At 36.7% G+C, this 12,776-nt stretch overlaps 1 protein-coding gene across 2 annotated transcripts in view; it reads right to left on the bottom strand.

Annotated features, from left to right (window-relative positions):
* LRRC28 (leucine rich repeat containing 28) overlaps window positions 1–12,776 on the bottom strand; it is a gene marked incomplete at both ends in the record, with an annotated part of 44,647 nt that overhangs the window by 24,926 nt on the left and 6,945 nt on the right. For both annotated transcript variants that reach the window (XM_079540917.1, XM_079540916.1), the window contains one exon: window positions 12,387–12,524. In XM_079540917.1, coding sequence (XP_079397043.1) covers window positions 12,387–12,524 — 138 coding nt within the window. The remainder of the gene's footprint in view (window positions 1–12,386; window positions 12,525–12,776) is intronic.

Below are 12,776 nucleotides of genomic sequence, written 5' to 3' on the forward strand. Positions count from 1 at the left end.
TCTGTCACAGCAGATGCATGCTGCTTAACTTCTACCAATCATCTTATGGTGGTAAATGATACAATTAAGTGCAGTTTTTCCCACCATGAATTTATTTTCAAATCATGTTAGTAAAGACAATAAGCACTGGCATAACTGTTCAGAAAAGCTGTTTTAGCTTGCTTGGATTACTTGGTCTTTGCTTAAGACCCTGCCATACTCAAGTCAGCGCAGCAGAACACAGAGCTCCTTGGCAGCGCCGTACCCTGCCGTTTCTAACGCAAACCTGGAATTTGCAAAGCAGTGTTTCGTGCCCTTTTTCCACACATTTACAAAGTGATGAAAAATCTCACAGAAAAAGACCCACAGTTTAGTATCTGTTCAAAGCTGAGGTTTTCTGAAAAATCTCACTAATGCTATTGAATATATTGGCCATATAAGTTTTCTTATTACAGAAATACACCATTCATACATGAAACACGTCCTACGTAGCACATACCCAGCTCTCAAAATCTTGGGAGTTTTAGGCTCAGCCTTGTCCATACACATCTGTTTTCAGCCATGTGAACAGCCATTGAAAATGTTTATGAGACAAGCCCTGAGCACCTTAAAATCCTCTCTAATTTCAGTTTTGCCTTTGGGTAACATTTATATAAGTCTTTTAGAAGTATTTTTAAGAGCATCTGTTATGAAGTTTCAGATATGAACTTCATATACATCACATATGTCTTTAAGCAGGCAATCGATGAAGTCAGATCTTTACTATCAGAATCATCACCAGAAGAATTCAGTGCTGACAGATGAGATGAGAACTCACTTCCTCTGAAACTCCTTTACTTACAAATTAAGCCTGGTATTTGGCACTATATGACCACTGAAATTCACATTGATTTCTTAGAATATGTTGACTCTAATAAGCTATTTTTGCAACAATAGACACTCAAAAGTAACAGAGCTACTGCAAGTCCCATATTTTTCCTCTCACAGGCAAAAAAACAATGTGTTCATTGCACAAGGAGGAGAATCCACCCAATGATAGCCCCAAGGTATGTCGTTCTGAACATGACTGCTGCCAGGCCTACCATGGAAAAGCCCTTGTATCAAATTCCACAGAAGCGGATTTGCTGTGCTCTTACAGTAGATTCAGCAGGTTGAAAGAAGCTTCAAAGAGAAGGGAGTGACAACTTGAAAAATGTTACACTAACTCGCATATTTTATTACAATAAGAAAGAATTTGAAAAATCCTAACAATTTCTTTTTGTTTTACTTTTTTTCTTAAGCATGAAAAACTCAAAAAAACCACATTATCTTAACATAGATCAAAGCATCCTATCGTAATAAACCAAATGATGTCTACATTCATTTTCAGCAGTACTGAAGACAGTTGCACAGGAAAGCAGCCAGCTCAGCAACAAAGCACCACGTCACCTCAGTTGTGACAACTCTCTGAACTGCCGCCAAGAGTTTGAGGATAGGAGAAAATTTGCCAGAGCTGTCAGTGATCTGTAGAGCTTTAGGGTCGACACTGGTAATGCATGAAGTAAAAGGAACTATTAGTTACGATCATCTTTAATGGGCTTTCAAGCACTTATATAACCAATACCTTCAAACAGCCAATGCAACACTGCAACACCGGCTGATGTAACTGCAAATTAAACTCCTGGTAACCTGCTTTCCTGCATCTGGGGTTCAGCTCCACTGGAACTGAACCGACCGGCAACAACTGAAGAACCTCCACTGCCATACAGCCAATAAACAAAACAACCACTGCAAATCAAATACTGACTGAATTCAAATACAACCTTGACTATTTTCAGTTATTTTTTCCTTCCGCATGGAACTTTCATTATGAGTTCTCTCCATAAACTTCAAATCTAAGCTTTCAAGCAATCAAAACACACACACAAAACCCACAACAAATAATTCTATTTGACCTTCATTATTTAGGTCTGTGTGCCAGGTTTAATCAGCTCTAACAAACACATTCTAGTTTTTATAAAGACTGTAGAAACACATTTTCAAAACTAAAAGGAACAGAATGCATTGTTTTGATCGTACAGCCCGAAGCCCTTAGATCTGAGTTTTATCAAAGAATACTCTATCACTGATCAAAGCAGCAATGACAACTTAATGTTCTTTAAAGTTACATATTGCTGAATGAACTTCCCACTTTTGTCTTGTAGCCCCTGGCTCAGCATGTCATTGGGAGCATCCTCAAAGGACAAGAGACTTTCAGAAGCCCTCCATTCTGAAGCGACAGCTCAGTGATGGTACGAGCGGAGAGTAGAGTTGGCTGGATTAACTCCACCGAGGCTCTGATCTCATTTTACCCTAGAAAATTCAGGGTTATCATTTCTTCTGCAAAGATTATTTAGTGCATCACTGTATGAACTATCTGCACATGGTAGGAGCATTTCCTTATTGTCCCATTTCTGATTTCAGTATCACCTAAAGACATGCCACCTCTGTATTAAAATCAATTTTTTAGTTCCTTGTCATTTAATATTTTGCATCTGATATGTGTCTGGTAGACTTTAAGCAAAGTCTGGAGGTTTCATACACGTGTGACAGAGTGACATTTTTTTAATCTGTATTTTAACAATTTACTAAGAAATATGAGTTTAGCAGAAAAAAAATTTGCTTAATGGAATGCTTACATAATTTCTACTTCAGGCTTTTTTAATAAAAAGGCTTACAACTCTGTAACATAACTACAGCACTTCTACAGTTATAAGATCTGTGATATCTCTGTAAAGTTGTAAGCCTAAAATCAATGCTTGCAACAACTACTTAAAGCACACTAAGTATCTTCAAATCCCCAGTCCACCTCCCACAGACAGGAGGAAAACCCCTGGCAAAACAATGCTTACAGTGACTCAAGAAATCAACGGCTGCTCAATAAGAAGCATGAGCCAGGATTCAAGAGGCAGCATCAAATCTCATAACAATAGAATCCAGCACTATCTGCTCACAGCCTCTCTGGAATGCACGTATCGTCCAAGTACACCAACATTAGAAGCAGTGTTCAAACTCATTCATCTTGGCACAATTCCTTCATCTCCTACCTAAAAGCCCTTAAGGGGAACAGCTACCAGGGGGAAAGCCCATGGCCCAGAGCTTAGAAAACATACATGTTCCAGCAAAGACTTTGATTTTCACAAGTGGAGTACTACAAAGCTAGAAACACAACAGGCTCAAGAATATCACTGGTAATAATTAGATTGGCTTTTCTCTCCTCCGTCCTGATTTCATCCACACCTCCCCAGATTTCCTGCAAACTTCTTTTCAGAGAAGGAAAGGCACAGTTTGATGGTAGGAAGCATGGAACCGGAGAGGCCGGATTCTGCAAGTCTGACACATGGTATCCTACACAATGATCTCACAGAACAGTAAAGAGCAAGTGGCAAGAGATGGACCTTTCTTAGTCTGAACTAGTCAATTTCGAAACACTAAAATCATGTATACATACACACACCTTGTATACACACCTACATAGATGCACAGGGTATCAAGGCTCATTGGAAATCAAAACTGAAGACAGACCGGGCAACATCAGGTAGCAGACAACCTTCCACTAAGATATTCTTGCCTTCTAAAAACACATCTCTTCTACCATGGATATAACAAAAAAATCATTTTAAAAATTAAAACTCAAGTGGTGTCGCCTTGAGAGATGTCTCTTTCCAGATATATGATGAGACCATAACTTTCACTAAGACTCTGTGACCAATAAGAACTATCAGACAAACAAGGGAATATTTACAGGTCAAACCATCCTCTGCCCAGATCACATGAAGAATTTAAATGAAATGGACATGATCTGAAATGCTGAGGTATTGAACCCTACAGACACTCCTGGATCTCTCTGTCAACTCGGTAATTATATAAGAACACCATTCATACCTTAAATACAGTCAAAACTCAACCAAGCAGTATCCAAGTTAAAGGATAATCAAAAAATGTAGGGACCTAAGGAAAAAAAAAACACTGTGATAGAGCCCAACTCATCATCATCTTGTTAAAATGTGCGATAAAAAGAAGATGAAATCAGTAACAAGCTGAGCAACTTCTAAATATTGTTGAACAAGTGTTAGAAAGTCCAAACACTTGCTAGGTTCCTGGTCTCTACACTTTTACCTTACAAGGACTTGAGACTCCAAGCTACTGACATGAAGCCATGACAGCAATTTCAATTTGTCCCTGATCACTTTTCCAGATACATAACGACCACAGCTGTTTTAAGAACCACATTTCACAAAACTGAAGGCATTTGGAAATCAAATGCACTGAGTAATATCAGTTTTTTGTTTTGTTTTGTTTTTCAAAAAACAAAAACACACTAATTAAAATACCTTTGTTTCCAAATGTTTTTCCCAATCACTGAGCTAAATTACAATAGCAAATTTTAAGTTAAATTTGCCAGCCCAAGAGTACACACTATAAATGTTAAAGTTACGGCTTCTTCAGATGTTTTCTATTAGTTTCCTGATTAATGAATTACAGCACACATACACCGAACACATGCATTTTTGACAACCTACTGTGCAACAGTATGATGATAAATACCACAGGCCTTTCTTGAAGCATTTTTTTTTTCTTTTTCCAATTTTTTGGCTCTTAGCATCATTTCCCCTGCAGTCACAGGAAATACTTCAGTTCCAGTACACCCTATAGAAGCCTATCTAGAAGAAGAGGTCGAACAAGAAAACCTACACTGGAATGCATAGAACTGAAAACATAGTTCTAGAATTTTTCTGACCGTATGTTTTTATGTCTGCTTTTGCTACTAGCATCCACTGATGTTATAAACCTTCCATGGTGAAGATGGTATGATACTAACAAAAAGGCTTTCCAAAGACACTCAGTGAGGGGAAGTGACACAGAATTATGGAAAAAAGTAACTGTAAGAAGGGGGCAAGCAGACAAAGAGAATAGTGAACAGGTTGGTATACACAGATGACTCATCCTGACACATTATCCAGGTTAGGGTATACAGAAAAACTTCAGTTGGTAAAAATTTCCAGGAATTTAATAAAACTTTTTTTTTTCTTCTGTCTTCGCTTCCCTCCCCATAAATTTAAAGCACTCGGAGGTACTCACAGTCCTCCTGAGAATTTAAACCAAACCAAATATTTGAGCAATGCAGACTCTGTTATAAAATCTCACACCACCAACATCCTTTAATTAAATAGGCACCACTGTGTTTGGACATGCATGAAAGCTAATCTGTTAAGGAGCAGCACTTGTACAATACACCACCCTGTGCTTTGGTCACCTCTGTTTAGGTCATGAAGTCCAACAACAGTAACCATCCACAAGACCATTTTGTTCAGTTCTTCTGAGATAATCCTTCCCTATAGTTTTCCATGGAAATTTTTTCTTACCAAAAAAAAAAAAAGTCATTCTTACTGACTGTGAGGACAGAGCTGTATAGTAGCTTACACTAAATCAAAATGTTCTCCTGCTAGAAAGCCAAAGAATGTCTTGAAGTTACCATATTTTCACTGTGCTTCCACTAACACAGCATCATTACTAAAGCCTTACTAACCTTGATGTTAAAAAAACCACAGTAACAGGCAAGTGTTGGCAAGTTTCACACTGATTTGGGTAAAGAACAATTTTTTTGTTGTTCTCCATAAGAGCTAATATTAATTTCAGTTAGTAAGCTGACTGGTAAAATATATATAATTTATTGCAGGACACAGTCTACTGAATAAAACTGCATGTGTTAAGAAAACAAGCTGTTATTGCATTTAAAATTTAAAAGACATCTATGTATTTCAGGAAAACCAATTTTCTTACGACAAGAATCGAGAGATTTGTATTTGAGAGTTCATGTTCCTTTAAATAGTCGCAGACTCACCGAGTGCAAAGCTCATGTAACCCAATCTATGTTTTCCTCAAATCCCCACAAGTCCATTTACTTAAAAACACCACACTCCTGGATTGGTGCCTGGCGTACCAAACCTGCCCCATCCTGCATACATGTTACTAAATTAGGAAAGCAGAGTGGACTAACATTACGCCAACTCTGAAAAAAGAACAGAGCCTGCATCAGTTTGTGCCTCAGCTTTTAAAGACACAATCACACAAAAAATTGAACGTTGATAAGTATCAGCATAACCTAGCTTAATCAGACTGTAATAAAGGCAGAAGGGATAGATAGCAGGAAAAGACCCACGAAATATCAATGTATTTTCTCCTCCACCTTCACTCCCCAGCACCCCCACCAGCCCCCGACTTGAGGTTTCTGAAAAATATGAAAAACATATTTAAAAATTAAGTTAGACTGCATATTTTAATGCCAAGATCCATAAGAATAATAGAATTACTGGCATGCTACAGCCCTGATCACAGGAAATCTACTGTGAAAACAGAGGTAGGGAAAGGCATGTAAACATAACTTCTTAATTAAGATTTACTGAAATACCTCATATTGAGCTCTATTCAGAATTGCTAAGTCGAGTATTCAGGAAGTCTTTACCAGTGAAATATTGGTATGAATAGTAAATACGGATATTGTATTTTATAGTGACTTTAAAAAAAAAAGAGAAAAATGAATACACAGTTTTCACATCTCAAAGCTTCCCTTGCCCCCAATTAGCAAAGCATATTGCTAAGTCTGTTTTGCTTTGCATTTATCAATTAACATTCCTAGGGTTATTTTCTAAACAGGCAGAGCAGTAATTAATTGTAGTTTGATTTAACCCTCTTCATCATTAAAACTGAAGTTACCTATGCAAGAGAAAATGATACTGTACAAGTTATACTTTTTAAGTTCTTCATGAAGTCTTCCAGCTTGTCAGAAACACAACGTGCTTCAGTTATAAAAGCCTCATTGATCTTACTGCTATTAATTTCTTATTAACTCAGAGGATTATTGATTATGAAGAGATAATTACTCATTTCCTAATAACAGGTAGGAAAACTCAGTCCTCCCCAATATTAAACACGACTAACCTCATAAAGGTGTGGTCTCAACAAATGGAATGGGAACACCCAAGTTCTATTTCTGGTTAACACTGACTCCTGCTGTGGCCTGGAGCAAATCACTTCTGTTAAAGCACTTTCCCGTCTGTAAAAGATGACAACCTGCCTTATCAGCTTCAGAGAATCTCTCTCAAATGCTTTGAAGTCTTTTTTTTTTTTTTTTTTTTTTTTTTTTTTAAGTCTACAAATGTATTATAATGGGACTTAAATGGACTATTTCTAAAACAATTTGCCTTAAAAAGAACAAGGATTTGAACAGAAGTGAAATGAAGAGTATGCATGTCATTAAGCTCTTGTAAATGTGGCTGCAATTTGCACTTCTAAAATACTAAAGGCATATGAAGAAACTAGAAACTGTCCTTTGGATTCAACTTAAACGAAGCAAAAGGCAACAACTGAATGCAGCACGCAGAGGCATCAAGAGAACACAGAAATATTAATTAGAAATGGAAGCCCCACTTTTTGTTAGGAAAGAAAGAGTAGTATTTGGCAAACCTGAATTTGAGTGCTGCAGAGATCAGTGCCTCCCTGCTGCCACCACTGCTCACACACCCCACTCACCTGCACTTTTGCTTCACAGATCAAAGAAACAGCATCACACAGATTGCTTACAACTGGCTATTATTCAACTGCATTTTATTTATTTTGCCTGATCAATGCACTCAGAGCATTTAAGAACTGTTTCTGACAACAAACACAAAGGGAAACTTGGTCTAGCCCATACAAAGACAAGTGCTGCTATACATCTACATACACACACTTCCATTTTCATGGGAATTTTGCCTAAAGATGTGCTGGGATCATAAACCATACCCTATTCTTTGTATAATTACTTAAGCTTTTGCTCTTGACTTGGCAAAACATGAAGCTTTTCATTTTAGTATATCTATAATTAACTCCAACATGTGCTGAGTAAACATAACCTCATTTTTAATTAAATCTTTGAGCAAGATGCTACAACATGCCATTTCTAAAGAGAAGTATTTGTCAAGCAGTGTGCAACATAAGTCCAATCCTTGTCAAACAAAACATTCATCTGAGTATAACCCACCTTCTTTCCAGTCATCTGTTGTCCAAACATACATTCACTAACTACAAAACCAAAATGAAAAATCACCACATCAAAACTTTATCCTTAAAGTAAAATCAAGTCTATATGATAACATAACAGTCCTGAAGCTAAAGGTGTCTCAGTTTTCCCACCTGAAGAATCATTTCTCCAGTACAGCCCATAGATTTTTTTTTTGCAAGCACAGTATATATAGTAATTCTTATAGAGAAAGAAAAATCTAGTTTCTCAAGCATGAAAGCAGTTGACACACCATATACATTATGAACATAAGAGAAAAGAACTTTCAGAAAGTTTCTAAGCAATCATTTTTAAGAAGGGCCAGAAGATTTACTTCAACACGTTCAAATAGACCTAACTAAAATCCTACATTAAAATGATGCATCAACTCCCGGAGTAAAGAGAAATTTCTTAAAATAGAGTTACTGTAATAATACAATCCATCTTTCACTTATGCTACAACTAAGATTTTTCAAAAAATATTCCCAGTAGTGTATCTAAATGGTCCTCAAGAATTTGAAGGATTTAAGTGGTACAGTTAAAGAGCAGAAAGTGCGACGTTCAAGAATTAGGCTTTCCAGCATCAACTAAAAGAGCCAATATGTTGTACAGGACAAAAGACACAAGGTCTGCCATTTGCAAAACAAAATTAATGCTGAACACTTCAATGAAAAAAGCACTCAGGAGAACTCTCGTAAGTATTAAAATTCTTACCATGTTCATTTCTTTAGACTTAGTTGCAGCTCTTTTAAGCAGCTCTTGTCTCAAAGAGGGTCTTTCAGTTAATATTTTTTTATTACCACGATTTAGATACTCTGACTCTACATTAGACAAGAGCAGGTCCATTTATTAACCTTAACAAAGAATAAACCAAAACATGACTGCAACAGAATCTCACGAAGCATTTTCTTCTAGCTATTTCATGTTCCATTTCAGTGTGCTTATTCTAGACAATTTTTCCATTTGCTTCTCACCAAATTCAGCTTAGTCACCTTTCAAAGCTGTCAAGATACATGATGCAAGTCAGACTGTTTAATTGCATCCAACCACCAAAAACAATATGCTCAGAGGCCAAAGTGCATGAAGTTATCAACAGGTGACGCTGACTTCACAGTGTTTGCTAAGCACAAAGGTAGGATTATTATTTACACTACAAGAACGCTACAGCACGCAAAGCGTTTTCTAATCTCCAAGAAACATGACATCCATGCTTCAACTACTGGCCTTTTTCCCTTCATCAGTGCGGACTAATTTCTTTAGGAAACTACACCTTTCATACAGCCTGCACATTTTTTCGTCATCCTCCCTCACATCTTCTCAAACCTACTCAGACATGACTAAACCTGAAACAGAAGGGAGGCCTTCCAGTTACTCCATTCTCACAAACTTTATGTGAACAAATATGTAAACACTAAAACCTCTCTGCCCATCACACTGAAGGTAAACAGCAGCACATGCTCAGTCTTTAGAGTCTGAAAAACATCTACAGTCATACTGAAAACAAACATCTTTATAAGGCTTCATTTCATGCACTGATTCAAATGTTTAAAAATAAAAGCTATGCTGAATTTCTGAAAGGCAACACTAAAATACTAACGAGTGTTAATAGCACAACTGTGGAACAATCTCATCAAAAACAGATAATTAAACACCACATGCTATTCATTTTTTCTTTCAATTCTTAATCACAACTGAAGAAGATAAAACAGAGTCATTCTTAACAATATAAAGTCCGATAGAAAAGCATCATTAACTATATGAATATGAGAAACTGTTTGCCATCCAAATGTTTGCAGTCATAACAATAAGATTTATTAGTACCCTCAGTAAGTTGCTACAAATACCCATGTAGTTTCAACAAAATCTGGGAGTGCTTAGAGCACCAGACACCAGGAAGGGAAAGAGAAGAGGAATGACAGGCTAACAACTCTGAAGTAAGCTTGTTATGTGGTGACATCATCATACTGCAGGTTGGTTACACAAGGTGAATAGTAATCAACCTTTCTTAACTGGGTCCCTGCTGTGATAAACAGTTCTCTGCCATTTGTGTGATAACTGTGTAGGACAAAGTTTGAGGTAAAATGATAATCACCAGTTTTGAGAAGTTGCTTCTGCAAATGACCACCACCCTTACCTGAGATTTTTTTCTTTAAAGCCGCTTTCTACATTCAGCACAAGCTGCATTTGTAGAAGCTAAACTCTGTCTTAAATGGTAACTTCTTTTACAAAGTAAGAGAAATAAAGGTTTGTCCTTCCCTAACAAGACGTTGCAATGCAGTATCTGCTCTAAAGAAAGCAGTTAACAACAACCCAGTATAATAACATTCTGCAGTGAAATCATACCTCACCCTAGCTTTGTTTTATTAATTTTGCTTGTTTTCCTGAGAGAATGCTATTTAATACTCTTGTATGAAAATTCATACTACCAATGTAAGTGAGAATAAAACAACTTAAGAAAACCTACTACTTTGCTCTATTTTGTCAACTGTTCAATATTAATGGTATTTCCAAATTTAAGTACAAGTAATCTTTAAAATTTTCACTGTTTGACAATGTAAACCTAAGGAAACAAGTACTCTTCAGGAAATGTTACATTTAGAAACACTCAGTGCAGTAGATTAGCTGGGCACATTCTCAAGTGTAAGTGAAAGATAAATCTTGCTTGGACTGGTAACACTCCTGCTGCGTGACATCCAGCCATGATGACACTGACACCATCTGAACGGAGAGGATTAGAAACGATAGCAATAATCACATACGCATACACTGACGGCACTCCATCACAGAAACAAAGAACAGACGTCAATGGGTTCCCCAATATAAAATTAGCAACAGTAGTATTGTTTCTAAACATGCAAAATTTTCATATGTTTAAAGTGAAAAAAATCACTTTTTTCTGATGATGTTCAGTACGAAATTTGGTAAACTTCAGAGCAAATTAAACGAAGCTTTTACACGCCGCTGATACCACCTCCAAGTGTGGTAGACTTGAAATCAGCTCCTCAGTAATGTAAATTATCCTTTTGAAAGTAGTCTTTTCTTGGAACCTTTTTAAGTTAATGTGTGATGTTTTGAAGCAAATGTGCCACTTTTTCTTTGAACAAGTCTTTCTTTCATGGTACAGCACCATAAGGTAAATTATCTTTGAGGAACATAAAGCGCATTCAAAAACTCTCCTTTCTCTTGAATGTAGGACATCTTAAAATTGATGGAAATTTTACTGGCCTTAGGTCATAATGTTTAACAGGTTTATCTAATTTCATTCCAGAGCATTTACAAAGCCAATTTATTTTTCCTTTCTAATCATAATCATTCTTTGACTGGTTCTACAAAGCTTAGTATGCCTAGAAAAGTACAAGGAGAGGACTACCTAGATTTCTGCAACCAAGACTTCAAAGAAATTGCAGTATATCTCTTGCAAATAAGCCACATGAACTTAACACATGAAAGTCACGCTGAAAACTTAGTTCAAGTTAGAGCCAAAAGCTAATCCTATTAGATTAAGTTACACCAGTTTTTGTTGTTGTTGTTGTTGTTTTGGTTTTTTTTTGTTTTGTTTTGTTTTTTGTTTTTTAAATGCTGGCCTTACATTTTATCTTCTCTGCAGATCAGAAAAGGCAAACACCCCAGAGCAAGAAGAAAAAGTAAAACAGTGAAAAAAATTCAAAAGTTAGTGTCATCTGATCTGGACAGATAGATTAAAGATGGAAGAAGGGAAATCAGTTACTTTTGCTTATCAAAGTACTTAGAAAGCAAAAAAAAAAAAAAAAAATTTCAAAATTTGCCTATGGCCAACTTTTTCTGACTCTGTGTCACATTTACTTGGAATACATTTTGCTTTTTTGTTATAAGCCAGTAAGAGCAGCATTTGTTATCTACTGTCATGCTGAGGTAGAACTGCCATAGGCAAAGCTACTGGACACGTGTCTTTTCTGAAAAAGCATGAGGCTGTTTGGTTAAAAGATAGAAGGAGGACTGGAATACTTTATACTCAGTTAAATCCAAATAAACATTTTATCATAATGACATTTGTCATTAGCATTTTGTGTCTTCTTGAGTAACTTCCAGACTTTCTTGTTACAATGGCAACAGCTGTTACATAAACACTTTATTTTCCTCTTCAGAAATATTTTTCATTATTTTCCTCCACCTCACATCAGTACTGCACAGCTTACTATTCTTTAAGTGCATTCGGCACAGTACCGTGCAGTGGTAATGCCCACCTCATCTTCACCTTCAAGTTGTGCCATGCTCCATCCCTAAGACCTGAGTAAACCTAGAACAAATCACTGTGCCAAAGAAGATCAAATGGATTTTGCCATTGTTTTAAGACTTTGTTTGTACTTACCTGCAGGTAAATATTTCAGCTGGTTGTTAGCCAAACGAAGATGACGCAAAGATCTCAGGCGACCGATCTCTGGACACACAATTTCAAGGGCATTATCACTTAGGTCCAGAAACTGCAGTTTAACGAGGGAGCCAATGGCTTGCGAGAGAACAGATTAAAACATGAATGTGACCCAACAGTAACGTTAAAATCTTAATAGGACTACAAGGGGATAAAAAGCCACAGTACCTTACACCTAAGCAGCAGCAGATTTTGATGCATTAAAGTCGGTCTGAGAACTGAATGACACAGTTGATGAAAATGCTCATCAAAAAAACTTTATTGCTGGCAGTGAGGTTGGGAGGAAAACCTCACTTTTTTTTCACTTTTATTCCTTTGCATCTTATCCAA

This window comes from Tetrao urogallus (assembly GCF_951394365.1).
Source record: "Tetrao urogallus genome assembly, chromosome: 11".
In the NCBI taxonomy this organism is placed as follows: domain Eukaryota; kingdom Metazoa; phylum Chordata; class Aves; order Galliformes; family Phasianidae; genus Tetrao; species Tetrao urogallus.